This window comes from Oryctolagus cuniculus, chromosome 7 (assembly GCF_964237555.1).
Source record: "Oryctolagus cuniculus chromosome 7, mOryCun1.1, whole genome shotgun sequence".
NCBI classification, from domain to species: Eukaryota; Metazoa; Chordata; class Mammalia; order Lagomorpha; family Leporidae; genus Oryctolagus; species Oryctolagus cuniculus.
Window position 1 is genome coordinate 51,362,105 of NC_091438.1, and position 19,700 is coordinate 51,381,804.

General features: G+C 42.1%; 1 protein-coding gene across 3 annotated transcripts in view; it reads left to right on the forward strand.

Moving 5' to 3' along the window:
* The window catches only part of WARS2 (tryptophanyl tRNA synthetase 2, mitochondrial), a 114,164-nt gene that overhangs the window by 46,130 nt on the left and 48,334 nt on the right, over positions 1-19,700 (forward strand). For all 3 annotated transcript variants that reach the window (XM_051858754.2, XM_051858753.2, XM_002715691.5), the window contains exon 2: positions 4,293-4,550. In XM_051858754.2, the coding sequence (XP_051714714.2) occupies positions 4,293-4,550 (258 nt within the window). The remainder of the gene's footprint in view (positions 1-4,292; positions 4,551-19,700) is intronic.

A 19,700-nucleotide genomic window follows, 5' to 3' on the forward strand; every position in this document is an offset into this window, starting at 1 on the left:
AAAGGTTGTTCTGGGTTTACTTCGTGACTGTTATGAAAACGAAGCTGATGAATGAACAATCGATGTGACAGCTGGGCACAAGCAGGACCGTGCAAGAGGAGTTAGAACGTTTGTTTCCCACCATGATACTGAGGTTGACAGTGTTTGAGAAGCTGGTAAGCGGTCTTCTTCTGATATGTCTCATCCACTTGATGTCAAAGACAGAAGCTTCCTTTGGGCAATCACAAAAAAAATTGCCTTTTTGCCATAATTACATTTGAAATTTTTCAATTTCTTTTGAGCCCAGTAATTAAAATTGAGAAAATTATAAATTTTGGTTATGCTCAGTAGCTTACAACAGAAGTAGTTTTAGCTCTGTCAATTGGCAAGTGTGTGCCATGTTAGATTCCAACACCCACCTTCTCTTTTGTTGTATATTGAATCCCAGGCCTAGAGCTGCCCAGTGGCAGTGGTGGGTCTGCTGTAAAATGAGCCAGTGTGGACAGAAAGGGCATTTGTTGGGAGCATATGCCTGAAATGACATTACAGACCTCTGGGTAATGAGCTGCTTTTCTGTCCTCCATGCACCAGGTTGGAACTGTGGGCTGATGCTCCAGCCTTCCCTTGAGGCGATGCCTGTGGGTTAGTCTTGAAGCTGTTTTCTTTGTGGTTTGCCTGCTGTCCACTGGGAAGCCTGTGCTCCTTTCATTTTCATTCTTTCCTACTCTAGTGCTTTTGAACACAGAACCCCCAACCTCCCACCACCCCAACTCTGCATTCCAACCCTGTGATTTCATGGTGCCAGGAGTATGTCCCCTGCCATGCTGTGAGGCTGCCTGCTGACTCCTGCAGGGGGAACAGACAGGAACATAAACTCACCGCTGAAGAGCAGGACACTCTCTGTATATTTTTTAAGACCAGGGATCCAATTCCCATTTAGAAACTGTATTTTTTCAATAGTTCCTTGAAAATTGAATGAAACAGTTCTTGTTGCTCTTATTTCTTGATAAAAATCATTCCTTCTGCACTGGTGTGTAGAGTCCCAGAAACCAGAGAATGGAAAAGATGCATTAGATCATGTCTAGCCCATTCCCACTGGTCACAGATCCTTTTTCCCACAGTCTCTCTTGTAGTGCTTTTCTCTTCTAGTTTTCTCAAGAATTTGTTTTCTCCATTTCTCTTGGGGAATAATTTCTTAGTTTGACCATGGAGGAATTTATGTGGAAATATTCATATTCTTTTTTTCAGTTTAATATTGCTGGTCTTCATAACCCTTTATATTACCATAAACAGTCTCTTCTTCCTAGGTCAAGTATTTCTGGATGGTTTTTTTCTCCTTTCTATTTATTAAGTTCAGAGTTTGTTTTTCTGCTTTGCTTTCTCTCTTCATCAATCAACCCTAAAGACCATTAATCATTTTTTACTACACTGAAAACTCCTTTGCTTATTCCCATATCAGGAACCCAGAGATGGTTAAGGTCCCTTGATACCGGGGAAAGCTCACTCATATGTATTCACTCAGTTCTCTCGCTCGCACGCTCTCTCTGTCTCTCTCTCTGTCTCTCTCTCTTCCTCTTCCCCCTTCACCCCCTCCCCACCTCTGGGCTGAATTCTCAATTAGGAACTGTTTTAAAAATACTGTTTCTTAATTGTGATTTTGCAAGTTAGTAATTTTGAGACTGTATGTGTGTATGTGTGGATTATATTTATTTTGAGTTACATAAAAGATACTTTTCATACTGTCAGAACCATAGGTCTTTGAGGCCTCCCCTTGAAGACTTGAACCATGGAGCTATGAAGAGGCATCCTATTTGAGGGGTGCCTTCTTAGGAATACAGAGGAAACTAGACTGCATTTGTAGGATTTGGAGTTTGGGGGTAATGGGAAGGGAAGAATTTAAATAGCCTTGGCATTCACCTAGCTCAGGTAGATTGACTCCCAGAAGCTAGTGTAGGGTTAACATGGTTCATCATTTCCTGGACTGCAGGATTCAATATTGTAAAGATATTGTTTCCATCCAAAGCTATCTATACACTTAAGGTAATCCTGGTCAAAACCGCAACAGATTTTTTTTTTCTCTTGGGATCAGACAAGATGCTTCTGAAGATGTATTGGAAAGTACAAAGGGCCAAGGATGGCTGGAATACTCTTGATTAAAACAAACAAACAAACAAAAAAAAAAAAGGGGGAAAGACTCACTTCATCAGGTTCTAGTACTTATTAAAGGGTGATTTGATAAATATAGACACATAGACTAATGGGACAGAAAGACCAGCCCTGGGCAGATTCATCATATAAGGATCCTTGGTTTATGACAGATGGCATTTCAGAGTAGTGGAAAAAGGCAGTCTTTTCAAGAAATGATGCTGTATCAATCAGATATCATATAAGGGGAAAAAATCAGATGCCTACCCCACATCATATTCAAAACAATCTCCAAATGGATAAAGACCTAAATGTAAAACACAAATTTAAGGCACATACACACACTTTATATATGTATACATGTATAAATACTCATGTTTTCATGACCTCAGGGTATTGGAAGATTTCTTCTATGACATATCTGTAGTCAAAAGTTACATATTTGATGAATTTAAGAATCTCTCTTCATCAAAAGATAATATAAAAGAAGAAAAATAGCCACAGAATGAGAAAATACCTGCTCCACAAGTGATTGACAAATTATTAGTATACAGACCTCTAAATCCAAAAAAGATATAATCTAATCAAAAATATCAGACAGCATGACTTTAATAGGCTCTTTAGAGAAGAGGAAGTAAAAATAGCCAGCAATCATAAAAGAGTTATCAACTTCTTTAATAATCAGAGATAAAATTAGACCGTAATGAGATTATACCTCATTTCCAACAGATTAGATAACAATAAAGATTGGCAGTATTATGTGTTGAAGAGGCTGTGTAGTAACAGGAGCTGGTGGTACAAAGTATATAGTATTACCTACTTGGGAATAGTTCACCAGATTGTAACAGAGTTAACATACATTTAGGTACCTTATGACTCAGCAACTCTGCTCCTAGGCATATGCACTAGAGACAGTTGGCACATAATACTCATACACAAAGACACACATACAAGAATGATAATTTTCCCTTGTAACTTAATTTGCACATTTCAGACCTACAGGAAGTTTGCAAAATCAGTATGAGGAATATAATAAAGTCTTAATAGACTATGGCTAAGCAACACATGGTACCTAGTGGAGAAAGCCTGAAATCCCATCTGCCCCACTTAGGAGCTGTGTGATCCTCAGTGTTCTCATCTGTAGATTGGAGGTACTAATATACTTTCCATTTTAGGTATGGATTGGGTAAGGATTAAACACCACAGTTGCTATAAATTATGGCATTGCTCATCTTTTATGCTGATCATAGTTAAAAGTGATAATGATGCATTTTATTTTTTTGGAACTATGTATTACAGCACATTTACTGATACATACTTATTTTTTATTTTTCACTGTAAAATATAAATTCATTCAGAGGACAGCAGAATTTTTGTGCCCTGTATTGCCTTTTATTTTTTCTGATTTTCCTATTAAAACTTCAAAATACAGATAAAAAGAAGAATATGACAAAACTTTTTATAAATAGTTAAAATTGAAAACTTCTTTTGGAGAAATAAAAAACCAAGTATGTTTTGTCCAAAGTGAGAGGAAACAGAAGCACAAAAATGTCAACTATCAAGGAGTATATCAGAAATAGAATGTCTCCTATTTCCTAGCCCAGGATTTTGCAAACTAAATTATAATATCAGCAATTATTTAAAAAAAAGAAAAAAACTTAAATAGCAGTAGCCTTTATCCCTAATCCTGTGGCTTCACTTACTTGGTTGCAAAATAACCCTTAACTGCCTCTTTCATCTCCAGTGAGTTTTGACCCTGTATCTGTAGCCTTTCTTCTTGACTGCTGGAAACACAGTTGTCTTTTCCTCTTGGGAACTTCTGCCTGTGCCCTATTTGCCTTTCCAGTCTGGTCTTGACCATGTTGCTACCATGTATCTCCTGTAATGCATTTTCTGAGGAGTTGGAGACCTTTTCATGTGTAGCAATGTGTTTGTAAGCTTTTGAGTGCCAATAAACAGAACAACATAAAAAGCTCACATTTTATTTTCTACCCCTAATAGCACCTAGCATGGTGATTTGTACAGAGTAGGTACAAAATAAATGCATGATAATGATGATGATGATGCTCTGTTGAATTGCAGTGTACAAAAACAGAACCAACTATCATAACTATGGTAAAGTAGACCAAAGAGTTGTGGCAAAATATGCTTGTTTTTCTTTGTTCCAGAAGGACTGCATGAAGCGAGTGTTTTCTGGCATCCAGCCTACAGGAATCCCGCACCTGGGCAATTATTTGGGAGCCATTGAGAACTGGGTGAGGCTGCAGGATGAGGATGGCTCTGTGCTATACAGCATCGTTGACCTCCACTCCATCACAGTCCCCCAGGACCCAACCATCCTCCGACAGAGCATCCTGGATATGACTGCTGCCCTTCTTGCCTGCGGCATAAACCCAGACAAAAGCATCCTTTTCCAGCAATCTCAGGTCAGTGTCTCCAGTTACAACTGAGGAAACTTTCATTTTCAGATTAGTTGAGGAGAAAATCGAATGGTTCATACAGCTTTTTTTTTTTTTTTTTTTTTTTGACAGGCAGAGTGGACAGTGAGAGAGAGAGACAGAGAGAAAGGTCTTCCTTTTGCCGTTGGTTCACCCTCCAATGGCCGCTGCGGCCGGCGCACCGCGCTGATCCGATGGCAGGAGCCAGGAGCCAGGTGCTTTTCCTGGTCTCCCATGGGGTGCAGGGCCCAAGCACCTGGGCCATCCTCCACTGCACTCCCTGGCCACAGCAGAGAGCTGGCCTGGAAGAGGGGCAACCGGGACAGAATCCGGTGCCCCAACCGGGACTAGAACCCAGTGTGCCGGCGCCGCAAAGCGGAGGATTAGCCCAGTGAGCCGCGGCGCCGGCTTGGTTCATACAGCTTTTGTTTATGATTTAAAAAAAAATTGTTCAAGGATTACTTCATCAAATGTGGTTGCTTCCATTGAATATTTTACCTGTATTCTTATCATTGACTATCATTATGCTGCAATAGTATTTTTCAACTTTTTCTCTGCAATGCTGGGTAAATTTATAGCCTTTCATACACCAAAATTGTTGCATCTCATTAATGCTAACCCTGAATTGTTTTCCTTTGTTGGATTGCCTTCAAACTGATGATTTCATGTGGTTGACTCATCTTGTGATCAAGACGAAAATTTAGCAAACAGTGACTTTAAGAAATTCCAAGATTGCTTTCTTGGGTATTGCCTTTGGAAGGCCTATTGGATAATTCCTATTGTTCATTCTTTGTATGATAGCTCTTGAGAAATTGGGAAATTGGAAGACAATGTGTCAGTGTCTTGTGTCCAAGCCAAGAAAGGCTTCACAGCAAAGCCAAAATATCTGACTCATATCTTCAGTATGGATGAGTCAGTTTATTCTTGGACAGACTGATAGCCTGGCCCTGAGACAGGGCAATTAAGAGGTGTCTTAGCAGAGAAGATGAAAATTCTAACCAGGTCATGCCTCATTGCATGTCTGCTTTAACCTTGGCACAAAGCCCCACCCCAGGAGTGGTTGTCATGGATGTTATGGTGCTTGTCAACGTATATGCACACACATAACTCCAGGAGTGGCTTGTCATGTATGTTATGGTCCATGTCAACATGTCTGCATATATATAAAACCTTCTTCAGTCATAAGCCTCTGCCTATCTTTTTTATGTAAGTTTTATTACCCACAGAAGTTAATGTGATGATTTGCACAGAGCAACCAGTTTAAAAATAGGTGATAAATGAAAAGAGTGTGACTCTTCAAAATAATAAATGCAGTCTTGTTGCCAATGTGGAAATAATTTGATAAAATCCTAGAATCTTCGCATTAAAAGGACTTTAAAGGCAATTTATCCCATCTTCTTTTCTTATAGTTGATAGGAAACCTATATTTCCACATGACTTTTCAAATTCAATGTCGGATGGATTTATTTGTGATAAAGTGCTTGCTTTATTGAGCAAACATCTGCCTCCCTATAATTTTCATCCGTTCATTTAACTTTTGCTATCTGAAAATACACAGTAAATCCACTCTGTCTTCCACATGACTGCTCTTCAAAGACTTGGAGGCATTGATTGTGCACCAGCCTTACCTCACAGGTCCTTGCTCTGTAGGTCCTTCCCCAGCAGGTCCTTCTGCAATAGGCATCGCCTTTGCCACACTGGCTGTTCCCAGATCTTTCACTTCTGTGTCGTGCTCCTTCAGAAGGATTCTCACCTTCTCCTGAAAGGAATGTGCCTTCTCATGAAGCAGTGTTAATTCAGACCCTGCATCCATCTCCCACATTGCAGAGTTGGTCATCAAGAGAGCCACTTTTTTTTTGAGTCTCCTAATGCATTTTGCAAAGCACTTCATTTTCATTATATCTAAGCTGTTTTGGTTACAAATTCACTTTTGGTCCTTATTTTATACTGTTTATAACAATTGTATTCCCAGTCACAAGGATCCATTTCCATACTTCTTGTAGGTGAATATGCCTAATATCCATGAGGTATGGCTTGCTTTCTTCAGTGATGTCTAAAATTAAAGGGTTATTTAATACCCCATCCAACAATTGTACTTTGAGTTCATTTCTCAAGGAATAATTGCATTTTAATATTACCTATCAATTATTTGTTTTGCAAAGGATTTTTGTCAGTGACTTCTATAGGTATGACATTTTCAATAGTTTACATTACATTACATTTTCTTCTTGTAATTTTCCCATGACAACTTCAGGGTTGAAAAATATAAAGCACAAGAAGAGCATGACCAGGGCCAGTGCTATGGTGTTTTAGGCTAAGCCTCTGCCTACTGTGCTGGTTTGAGTCCCTGGTGTTCCACTTCGGATCCATCTCTCTGCTTATGGCCTGGGAAAGCAGTGGAAGATGGTTCAAGTGCTTGGACCCCTGCACCCATATGGAAGACCCAGAAGAAGCTCCTGACTCCTGGCTTTGGGTTGGCCCAGCTCCAGCCATTGCGGCCATTTGCAGAGTGAACCAGAGAATGGACGACTTTTCTCTTGTCTTTTTCTCTCTGTCTGTAACTCTGCCTCTCAATAAAATCTTAAAAAAAAAGAAGAAGAAGAAGAAGAAAATGACCCAAAAAATGGTGGTTTGTTGTTCAAATAGCAGTTGTGGAAGAGTCTTCAACAATACGTGAGACTTTGAGAGACTGTCTTACATGAAGGATAATAAAATTCCCCTTCCGTTTGAATGAGACTTGATGAGCTCATTAGTTCTGATATTTAGTGACTATGAACTTATGTCCCACCTAGTTGCCCATCACCATTTTCATTCGGTTAAGTAAAAACTAGGTTTGCCTAGTGTCCATAGAATGCTCAAAGAAGAACATTCAGCACCAGTTCCCTCAGAATGGCCATAAGGCCCCAGGTTGCCCATGGGTGATGAAGGAAAGATCCTCTTCATGCTTTTTCTCTCTCTTTTTTTTTAAATATTGATTTATTTATTTGAAAGTCAGAGTTACACAGAAAGAGAAGGTGAGGCAGAGTGAGAGAGAGAGACAGAGAGAGAGAGAGAGAGTCTTCCATCTGCTGGTTCACTCCCCAATTGGCTGCAATGGCTGGAGCTGTGCCGATCCGAAGCCAGGAGCCAGGAGCTTTTTCCGGGTCTCCCATGCAGGGGTAGGGGCCCAAGGACTTGGGCCATCTTCTGCTGCTTTCCCAGGCCATAGCAGAGAGCTGGATTGGAAGTGGAGCAGCTGGGACTCGAAGTGGTGGCCATATGGGATGCTGGCGCTGCAGGCAGTGGCTTTACCTGCTACACCACAGCGTCAGCTCCCTCATGCTTTCTCTTAAAACCATAAAGGTATGCATTGGCTTTGGCTTCTTAGAACCATTTTCAAGTAGAAGTGTAATTGAATAACCTGGTTTCCTAGAACCTGTTGTTATTGTAGACACTTAGCACCACATTTGCTATGCTCTAGTAGATGAAAACATCATCATAGCAATGATTTATGTTTTGTGATACAAATATCAAAAATTGGCCCTTTTCTTATTTTTAATTGGTAAATAAATTGTATATGTGGTATATAATATGATGTTTTGAAATATACAAATGGACACTATGGAATGGTCAAATGAAGCCAGTTAACATATGCATTACCTCACATACTTGTCTTTGTTTTTTTATATGGTGAGAACGCTTAAAATCTTCTGTACTCTTTTAGTGATGTTCAAGTGTCATGATTTTTAAGTATACAATATACTATTATTAATTATAGTCATTTTTTAAAGATTTATTTATTTATTTGAAAGGCAGATTCACAAATGCAGAGGCAGAGAGAGAGGTCTTCCATCCACTGGTTTACTCCCCAGATGGCCGCAATGGCTGGAGTTGTGCTAATCTGAAGCCAGGAGCCTGAAGCTTCTTCTGGGTCTCCCACATGTCTGCAGAGGCCTAAGGACTTGGGCCATCTCCTCCTGTTTCTCAGGCCATAGCAGAGAGCTGGATTGGAAGTGGAACAGCTGGGACTCGAACCAGTGCCCATATGGTGCACCAGCACTGCAGGCAGCAGCTTTACCTGTTACTCCAGAGTGCCCATCAGTCATGTTGTGCAATAAATCCCTTCAACTTTTTCCTCCTACCTGACTGAAATTGTGTATCCCTTGATTAATATCTCTTCATTTTCCCCACTACCTGTATCTGATAACCACTATTTTTTTTTTTTTTTTTTTTTTTTTGGACAGGCAGAGTGGACAGTGAGAGAGACAGACAGAGAGAAAGGTCTTCCTTTTTCCGTTGGTTCACCCTCCAATGGCCGCCGTGGCCAGCGCACCGCACTGATCCGATGGCAGGAGCCAGGTGCTTCTCCTGGTCTCCCATGGGGTGCAGGGCCCAAGCACTTGGGCCATCCTCCACTGCACTCCCTGGCCATAGCAGAGTGCTGGCCTGGAAGAGGGGCAACCGGGACAGAATCTGGTGCCCCGACGGGGACTAGAACCCAGAGTGCCGGCGCCGCAAGGTGGAGGATTAGCCTAGTGAGCCGCAGCGCCGGCCTACCACTATTTTTTTAACCTTTATTTCTTTATTTGAAAGTCAGAGTCACACAGAGAGGGAAGAAACACAGAGATTCATCTTTCATACTTTGGTTCACTCCCCAGGTGGCCACAATGGCTGAGGCTGATGCAGCCTGAAGCCAGGAGCTGGGAGCTTCATCAGGGTCTCCCACTTGGGCAGCAGAGACCTTCCTCCACTGCTTTTCCCAGGCCATTAGCCTGGAACTGGATTGGAAGTGGAGCAGCTTGTACTCATATCAGTGCCTATATGGGATGCTGGTATCACAGGTGGAGGCTTCACCCACTCTGCCACAATGCCAGGCCCTAACCACTATTCTACTCTACTTCTCTGAGTTTGACTTTTTAAAGTCTTCAAATAAGTGAGATCACATGCTATTTGTCTTTCTGTGCCTGCCGTTTTTGCTTAACATAGTATCCTCTCAGTTCATCCACATTGAGCAAATGACAGGATTTGCTTTTTGATGCTGAATAATATTCACCTGTGCTTGTATACCATATTTTCTTGGTCCCTTCAGCCACTGAAGGATATTTGAGTTAATTCTGTGTCTTGACTATTGTGAATAATGTTGTAGTGACCATGGGAGTGCAGATGTCTCTTGGACATAACAGACTTCATTTCCTTTGGATATTTACCCAGGAGTGGGCTTGGTGGATCACATGATAATGCTAATTTTAATGTTTTGAGAACTTCTCTACAATATTCCATAATGACAGCACTAATGAACATTTCAACCAGTAGTTACAGGGGTTCCCTTTTCTCCATGTTCTTGGCAACACTTATCATTTGTCTTTAAAAGCAACATTACTAAAAAAAGGAAAACGAAATGAAAGTTACTATATATTTTGAAATTTTTACTTATTTATTTTCTTTTTTAAAAAAATTATTTATTTATTTATTTGAGAATTAGAGTTACTGACAGAGAGAAGGAGAGACAGAGAGAGAGGTCTTCCATCATCTGGTTCATTCCCCAAAGGATTGTAACGGATGGAACTGGGCCTATCAGAAGCCAGGAGCCAGGGGCTTCTTCCGGGTCTCCCACACAGGTGCAGGGGCCCAAAGACTTGGGCCATCTTCTACTACTTTCCCAGGCCATAGCAGAGAGCAAGATAAGAAGAGAGGCAGCCTGGATTGGAACCAGCTGCCATATGGGATGCTGGCACCACAGGTGGAGGCTTAGCCCACTGTGCCACAGCGCCAGCTGCCACTTATTTATTTGCAGTTGTCAGGTAATAATTAAGTATTTTGTGGGGTCCAGTGTGATGCTTCCTCCCACTGTGTGATCAGCTCAAGATGCTAAGATCACTGTTGCAGCAGGAGTGAGGTGACCATCCTACGGAGACTCCGGTGGATGCAGGCTGAAAAGAAAGGAATCCTAGCATTTTTAGACCTATTAAAAAAACCTGGATGTCATGTTTCTTAGAAGCCTAACATTTTTAAATGAGTATGGTTTACCAGGCCCTCTCGTATGTATGACTCCTCTCAATTGTCAAAACACCACAGGAGTTATATGTTACTGTTGCTTTTCTTTCAGGAGCAAATAAATTGGAAAATGTGTTTTCAAACCAACTTTGAGAGAGGCTGGGTACTTAGTAAAGGCTCCAGATCTGGAACTATCTGATTTACTGCCCAAGGGCAGATGGCTCAGGGGTGGCAGAACCAGGACTCTTCCGCTTTTCCCTGCTAAGGGACAATTTCGGGAACGCCAACCCTTCCCAGTCTTCTTGGCTCAGAGCTGACTTCAAGCTCTACTCCTTTTCCCCTGCCCTGGTCTCACAGGCCAGCCATCCTTACCCACCGTGGCAGCCATGGTCACCTTTCTACGAAAATCCCATCAGCACCTCCCTCCTGCTCTCTGTTAAGAATTGAAGTATGGCCGGCGCCACGGCTCACTAGGCTAATCCTCTGCCTGCAGTGCCGGCACACCGGGTTCTAGTCCCCGTCGGGGCGCCGGGTTCTGTCCCTGTTGCTCCTTTTCCAGTCCAGCTCTCTGCTGTGGCCCAGGAAGGCAGTGGAGGATGGCCCAAGTGCTTGGGCCCTGCACCCACATGGGAGACCAGGAGAAGCACCTGGTTCCTGGCTTCGGATCAGCGCAGCGCACCGGCCGTGGCAGCCATTTGGTGGGTGAACCAACGGAAAAGTAAGACCTCTCTCTCTCTCTCTCTCTCTCTCTCTCACTGCCTAACTCTGCCTGTCAAAAAAAAAAAAAGAATTGAAGCTCACTTGGCTGACAGGCCTGCAAGAGCGAGAGCGAGGCCCCCGAGGGTAGCAAGCTGGCCTTTTTTCTCCTACACCACAAGTTCTGTAGACTTTTCATTTTCAGTTTATTTTTGTGTTCAGATCTAACTTTTACCGTAAAACAGAAGTTGAAGGCCTTATTTTGAGAAAATTTGATATATCAAATTCTTGTCTTCCGAATACAGCAGGTAATTTTGAGGCTATTTTTGTATATTTTTGAAAGTTCCTTTATACTGAGAGTTTGGTCATCCTTTAAGCATGTAATTGATCATTAAATATGTAACAGAGAAGACAATTATACTGTGTCAGTTAAATTTAACCCACCCATCACGTACAATTATTTAAAATAAAATATGAATTTTGAAATTGCAAGTAATAGAAAGATTTTTATATTATATAATGTCTTTTCAGACATCTCCATTGTGTTAAGTAAACTATTTACAGCTAAATCATAAAGACTATTTTCCCATGTGCTATTGTTGTATGTCAGAAAGAGGTCTAGTAACGACATGAAACAGGGAAAGAATTTAGCTATGGTAAAATGCTGATTTTACCAACAATTTTCATCTCCAGTCCTTTGCATTCTTTCTCAGCAGTCTGACTGAAACAATTTAGACTTACTGAAGATTTTTCTTATTTTCTTTTTCTTTCTCTCCCATTGGCCTCTAGTCATGGTGCTTCCCCTTAAATATGTTTGCCATATGTGGGGAATGTTGCAGACCTTCTCTTCTGGAAGCCTGTGTGTGTGTGTGTGGGTGTGTGTGTGAGTGTGTGAGGTGGGCGGGGTGGGGAGAGGGAGAGAACCTTCCTGTGTGGTGTGTGTTTGACAGAGGCTTCCATCCTGATGCCCAAGTCCTTGGCCTTCCACCTCCAGCAGGCCAGCAGGTGTGAGTACGGTTCCTGTCTGAGTTCCACAACTGTCTCTAAGGCACAGGTCTCCCCATCCTTTCTGTGCAAGTTCATCAGCTTGCAGATGGGAGCTAAAAAGCAGAGGACTGGCTTTCTGCCACGGCCAAGAGAAAAGGAAGGCTTGGGCCAGCAGACATTGTGTTACAGAGGAACCGAAACAGTCCAGCAAAGAGTTGAGGGAGGAGAAGGGAATTTGTAGCTTTGGGATATGGCCTCATTCTCTAACTGAGTTATGTTTTGTTTCCCAGGAAACTAAAATCAATAATTATAGTAAAGAGGAGAGGACAGTGGGGTAACCCACTTCTGAATGAAGGTCAAGGAACTAAGTAGGTGGATCCTGGCTCGCTGTATACAAACAGAAGTCATACCTGACCCATTGTCCCTTCTCTTAGAGGTGTAAAGCCAAAGTCTAAAATTGGACAGAGAGTCTCGTGTTTTCATTTCTCCTGGCAATTCTGGAAGCAGATGTGAGCGTGTATTTATGTCCATTGAACTCTCAAGGGTGTTTAGCTACCAACAACAGGTGCACATTCAGCTCACGATAGAAAGAGGGCCAGCAAACATCTGAATAGATTAACTGACTTCCAGAATTCCTAGGGGGGGAGATAAGGCTCTAAATGTCCTGTGGCATAAACAATAAGCAAAAGTTGGGAAAATAAGTATATAATCAAACTCTTCATGGATTTCTTTCTAGAGTTTCCACTAGGAGCAGCATATCCTTGCCTAGATATATACTCCTGGATGACTTGTTAAACAAGTTGCAATGTTTGTGATACCTCCATCCTTGATATGGGAATAGGTCATGCCTTACTTATACATTCCAGAAGAGCTCTTACTATCAGCGCAATAGTGGAAAAGTTACAGGCTTTGGAACTAGACGTACGTAGCTTGAATTTTACTGTAACTTCTTGGTTGTGACACAATAGACAAGTGACTCGAGTTCTCTGAACTCCATTTTAATGTCTATAGTAGAGGCTTAAATAAGGTGACGTATAATGAAGATCCTGGGATGCAGTAGTGATGACTCAGCTAATTGGGCTCCTGCTTGCCACCTGTGTGAGAGACCTGGATTTGGACCCAGCACAGCCTCAGCTATTGTGAGCATTTGGAGAGTGAAGCAGGGTATAGAAGATCTTCTCTCTCTCTCTCTCTCTCTCTCTCTGCCTCTCAAATAAAAGATGGAAATCAGATTAATGACAATGCCTGTCTTTAGTTTCAGTGATAAAATATTCTCAACAATAAGAATGTCTTGTCAGGGCCAGCGCTGTGGCATAGTGGGTAAAACCGCTGCCTGCAGTGCCAGCATCCCATATAGATGCTGGTTCAAAACCCAGCTGCTCTACTTCCAATCCAGCTCTCTGCTATGGCCTGGGAAAGCAGTAGAAGATGGCTCAAATCCTTGGGCCCCTGCATCCACATGGGAGACCCAGAGGAAGCTCCTGGCTCCTGGCTTCGGATTGGCACAGGTCCAGCCATTGTGGCATCTGGGGAGTGAACCAGCAGATGGAAGACCTCTCTCTCTCTACCTCTGTGCCTCTCTGTAACTCTGTAACTTTATTATTTCAAATAAATAAATCTTAAAAACAAAAAAAGAAAGTCTCTTCAAAGTTTTGGGGCTATCTTTAAGAAATATTTCAAACATTCAGAAAAGTAAAAAGATAAATGCCTACCTTTTGCATTGTTTACCTTGTGGCATATTTGATTTATGTAATTTTTGTATTTTAAGGAACAAAACATCCCAAGTAATAGAAACTTTGTCTTTAGCTCTCTGTAATTCCATTCTCTTCTCTGCATCCCCAGAAGTAACCCCTATATCGATTTGACACTTATTATTCCTACAGATGTGTTTATATTTTTATTGCATATGATGTGACTATAAAAAATCTGTATTGCATGTTTTAAAACTTTATATAAATGGCTCTAGCTCTCTTCCTGCGTTTTTGTTTTGTATGCCACATTATGTGGTTAGGATTTAGGCATTTTGACTTTTGTATTCCATTGTCTGGCTCTGTCATAATTTTTTCATCCCTTTTCCTGGATAAAGCTATTTAGATTTCCCCTCTCAACTTTTTGTCACTGTGAACAATACTGCAGTGGGCTTACTTCTATGTGTCTTCTGTATCTATGTGGAAGACTCTCTTTAGATGTAGCTACCTAAGGAATCCTGAGTGCAAATGATGCATAATGGATTTTGTCTCATTGCTCTCCAAGCTGGAGACCCCACCAGCAGGCAAGTTTCTGTTGGGCTCAGTCCTGGGCAGTAGTGACTACTGTTAAACATTGATTTAACAGCAGGCATTTTATTTTTGCCATTTGAATAATGGAATGTACCCTCTTGTTGTTTTTCTGAATGCTGGTCAAAGAAGGCATTTTTCCTTATGCTTTAACTTTTTGTTTTCTTTTTGTGAATTATTCTTTAATAATTCTTTAGATGTTCTTTACGTATTCTGAATACTAATACTCGGTCATACATTGTCTTTTTCAGTCTGTGGTGTGTCTTTTAAGTTTTTAAATGCTGTCTTGTCTTGTACAGAAGGTTTTATTTTAATGTAATCAATTCAATCTTTTCCTTTATGGTTGTATGCTTTTGAGGTGTGTTTTTGAACAGTTCTCTTCTGACCTGATGTAATAAAGCTATCGTTTATTATATCCTAAATGCCCTAAATGTTTTAAGTTTTACCATTCACATATAGATCTTATAAATAACAATTTTATTTACAATATGAGGTGATTTCAAAAAACTCATGGTTGTGAGGGGTGGGCATTTGGCACAGCAGTTAGGACACCCTTGGGATGCCTCAGCCCATATCAGGGTACCCGCTCCGAGTCCCAGCTCTGTTCCCAGTGCCAGCTGACGCTCACCCAGGGAGAGAGCAGGTGTTGCCTCAAGTACTTGAGCCCCTGACTCTCACATGGGAGACCAAACTGAGTTCAGGCTCCTGGATTCAGCCTGGCTCTGGTGGACATTTAGGAAGTGGACTGAGGATGGGAGATCTCTGTCTGTCTCTGTTTCTTAAACCATTTATTATTTTTTAAAGTTTATGGAAAATGCAGTTAGAAGATGAGTTTAGTGTGGTGCAAAAATACTGAAATTTCTGAATAAATTTTTCATAATATGCATTTTTCATGAATTTTTCTGAGAGCCCTCATATTATTAAAAGCTCATTGGTTTAATATCACCATAGTTCTCATCAGGAAAGTCCTTAAGTATTGAGAATCTGTATAACACAGTGAGAAATATATATGTTTTCTAAAATTCTAATTTTTGCTGGAAAGCTGAAATTTTACCATTACCAACACCTTCTTTGGGTTGTTTGCTTTGAAATGGTTTTCCTCCCTTATTTCCCCATAGTGAATTTTGCTGGAGGCTACTACTCTGTTAATCTTTTTAGAGAACAAACTTCTGGTTTCATGAGGCTGTCTACTGTATCTTTGTTTTCTGTCTCATTACTTTCGTTTTCTCCTCCCTTCTATATTCTTTGAAATTACTTCATTCTTAACTTTTTGAGTGGACCTCATTAATTTCAGCTATTCTTCTTTAATAATTAAACATTGAAGATCATAAATTCCCTTCTATGTACAGCTTTACTGGCATCCACAAAGTTGTGGGGTGTGTATGTGTGTCTTTCTCTCTCTGAAACTCTGCCTTTCAAATAAATAAATGAAACAAGAAAACAGACAAAAAACTATTCTTAGCCCTAGGGCTGAAGATAAGCAGTCCCAGGCAGATTTGGCCTGAGCACAGTAGATTTGTTACCACTGTGTGGGGAGATTATGTAGCCTCACCCATTGCCATGTGACTGACAGCACATCCCATTGGAAGCATCCCTTTCATTGGGCATGTCCATGTGATTTGCTTTAGCCAATCAAAAGTGAGTAAGTGAGGCCAGCGCCACGGCTCACTAGGCTAATCCTCCGCCTTGCGGCGCCAGCACACTGGGTTCTAGTCCCGGTCGGGGCGCCGGATTCTGTCCCGGTTGCCCCTCTTCCAGGCCAGCTCTCTGCTCTGGCCAGGGAGTGCAGTGGAGGATGGCCCAGGTGCTTGGGCCCTGCACCCCATGGGAGACCAGGAGAAGCACCTGGCTTCTGCCATCAGATCAGCGCGGTGCACCGGCTGCAGCGTGCGGGCCGCGGCGGCCATTGGAGGGTGAACCAACGGCAAAGGAAGACCTTTCTCTCTCTCTCTCTCTCTCACTGTCCACTCTGCCTGTCAAAAAAAAAAAAAAAAAAAAAAAAAGTGAGTAAGCGTGATGCAATTTTCACTTGAAGTCTTTTTATCAGATGTAAGAGTAGCCACTCCTGTTCTCTTTGGGTTTCCATTTGCATGGACTATTTTCTTTCATTCTTTCGTTTTCCACCTATGTGCATCCTCAAAGCCTAAGAGGGTCTTTGTGGTAGCATATAGTTGGAACCTGTTTTCTTTATCTGCTCAATCACCCTCCCTTTTTTTTTTTTTTAAGTACAAAAGGTAGAGAATGAGCAAGAGCATGCGTGAGAGAGATACAGACAGAGACGAAGACAGACAGAGCTCCCATCTGTTGGTTCACTCCCCAAATGCCCAGAATGACCAGGACTGAGCCAGGCCAAAGCTGGGAGCCAGAAACTCAGTCCAGGTCTCCCACATAGGTTGTAGGCATCCAGCTAGTTAAGCCACGGTCTGCTGTCTGCTAGGGTTGCAGTGGCAGGAAGCTGGAATCTGAAGCAGAGCCGGTAATAAATCCAGATAGGCCAAAATAGGACACTGTGTATCTCCAGGCAGAATCTTTAAAAGCTATTCTGATTGTTCTAGCTCTTTTGCTCCTTTTCCTTTAGACACAGAATGGAATGTTCCACGTAAGGGCTCCTGCTGTAGTTTGTGTCCTGGAATGAGAAGATGTATACATCAGAGTTATAGGCAATCTATAGGTGCCGCTATGTAATGTGAATGAAAAGGAAACAATTTTTTAAGGTTTATTCATTTATTTATTTATTTGAAAGGCACAGTTACAGAGAGAGAGGTCTTTGATCTGCTGGTTCACTCCCCAAGTGGCTGCAACAGCCAGGGCTGTGCCAGGCTGAAGCCAGGGGCCAGGAGCTTCTTCCTGGTCTCTCACATGGGTGCAGGGGCCTAGGGACTTGGGCCATCCTCTGCTGCCTTCCCAGGTGCATCAACAGGGAGCTGAATTGGAAGTGGAGCAGGTGGGACTCTAACTGGTGCCCATATGGGATACTAGCACTGCAGGCCATGGCTTCACCCGCTGTATCAGAGTGCCGGTTCCAGGAAACAATATCTGTGAGCCACTAAATTTATTTGTTACCAAGTATAGTTTGGCAAAAGCTGATGAATATGATGCTGTGGATAAAGAGAAAAATGCGTGCAAACACACACAATGTATAATAAGCAGTAGAATTACATGGAGGAGACTTAGAAGTCACTGATAGACACTACTAATTTGGCCTTGGAAGTATTGAACTTAGAAGAGGCAGGGGAAACTCCAAATGTATACAGACACAGAGTCATTGGCAAACACATGTACTGACAGGAGGTGGGCCAGTTGAAGACGTGAGAGTTGATCATTGATACAGAGTTCTTTAATTAAAATCAGATCCCCAAACAAGGTTCTTGTTAAGGGGATTTGTCACGGGGATGATAAGAGTCTAGTAAAAATAACTCAGCATGAAATTGCTAGTTTCTGAGAGGAAGCAATAAATGGAAATTTGTGAGTTTCCAAAGTTTTCCAAGTATCCTGACTAAAACTTACAGAACCTGACTCCTGGGAAAATAACATTTATATGTGAAATAGTAAAACATTAAGGGAGCCGGCGCCGAGGCTCACTAGGCTAATCCTCCGCCTTGAGGCGCCGGCACACCAGGTTCTAGTCCCGGTCGGGGTGCCGGATTCTGTCCCGGTTGCCCCTCTTCCAGGCCAGCTCTCTGCTGTGGCCCAGGAGTGCAGTGGAGGATGGCCCAAGTACCTGGGCCCTGCACCCCGTGGGAGACCAGGAGGAAGCACCTGGCTCCTGCCATCGGATCAGCGCAGTGCGCCGGCCACAGCACGCCAGCCGCAGCGGCCATTGGAGGGTGAACCAACGGCAAAGGAAGACCTTCTCTGTCTCTCTCTCTCACTGTCCACTCTGCCTGTCAAAAAAAAAAAAAAAAAAAAAAAAAACCAAAAACATTAAGAGACACCAAGAATATCTTTGGATTTGTTCAGGACTTACTGAGTCAGCTAAAATTACTTAAATGAATTTGACAACTAGCAGCTATACCTTTTAGAATTGTGCAATCTTGTACTTTTTTATTAATTAAGCACTTTGGAATTTTTTAAAAAATACAGAAAATGCAGAGAATGATATAACAAACATTCATGTGCCCAACATCGGGATAAATACTGTTATCAATTTACCTTGTTTACTTTGAGTTCGTATATTAAAATTAAAAAAAAATGGATGAAATTGAAGGTCCCTTTCATCCTTTCTCTGTTTCTTGCTTTTGCTCCTCCTCCCTACGTCCCTTTTCTCTATCCCCCGGCATCTAGTGTCTTGGATTTAGTGTGTATCTGTCCAGCTCATTTTATGTTTGTTTTCATGTTTAATTCCATGAAAAGAATATAATTTGTTTATGCGGTTTAAATTGTAATATTCCAGGGGCCAGCGCTGTGGCGTAGCAGGTAAAAGCCGCTGCCTGCAGTCCCGGCATCTCATATGGGCACTGGGTTCAAGTCCTGGTTGCTCCATTTCCGATCCAGTTCTCTGCTATGGCCTGGGGAAGCAGTAGAGGATAGGCCAAATGTTTGGGAGGCCCCTGTACCCACGTGGGAGACCTGGAAGAAGCTCCAGGCTCCTGGCTTCAGAGCAGTGCAGCTCGGGCTGTTGCAGCCAATTGGGGAGTGAATCAGCAGATGGAAGACCTCTCTCCTTCTGCCTCTCCTCTCTCTGTGTAACTCTGACTTTCAAATAAATACATCTTTAAAAAAAAAAAACTTTAAAAAAGATAGTATTTGAACTAAGACATTAAAGTGTGGGAGTTATCCAGATGAATATCTGGGGAAGATCATTAAGGCCAGAGAAAAGAGCCAATGCAGAGATCCAAGGTGGGAGTGTATCTGGTGTGTTCAGGGACCTCGAGAATATTAGCATGGGTGGAAAAGAAGAGCCAAGGGGGAGGGGAGTAGGAGTTGAGTGACAGAAGGAGGCAGTTTTGCCTGATCAGGTAATGCTTATGAGGACTTTTACTTTTACTGTAGGGAAATGGGAAGTGAATGATTTTGTATAGAAATACAATGTGATCTGGGTTTTTAGAGTCCATTTGACTGTAGGGGAGCAAGGGTGGAAGCAGGGAGACCGCTTAGGAAGTTATTACACTCGCCAGGAGAGAGTTGACACCCCCCAGACCAGAGTGGGAGCAGTAGTAGTGGTGAAAAGTGGAGAAATCTCAGTATTTTTGGAGGTAGAGGCAGC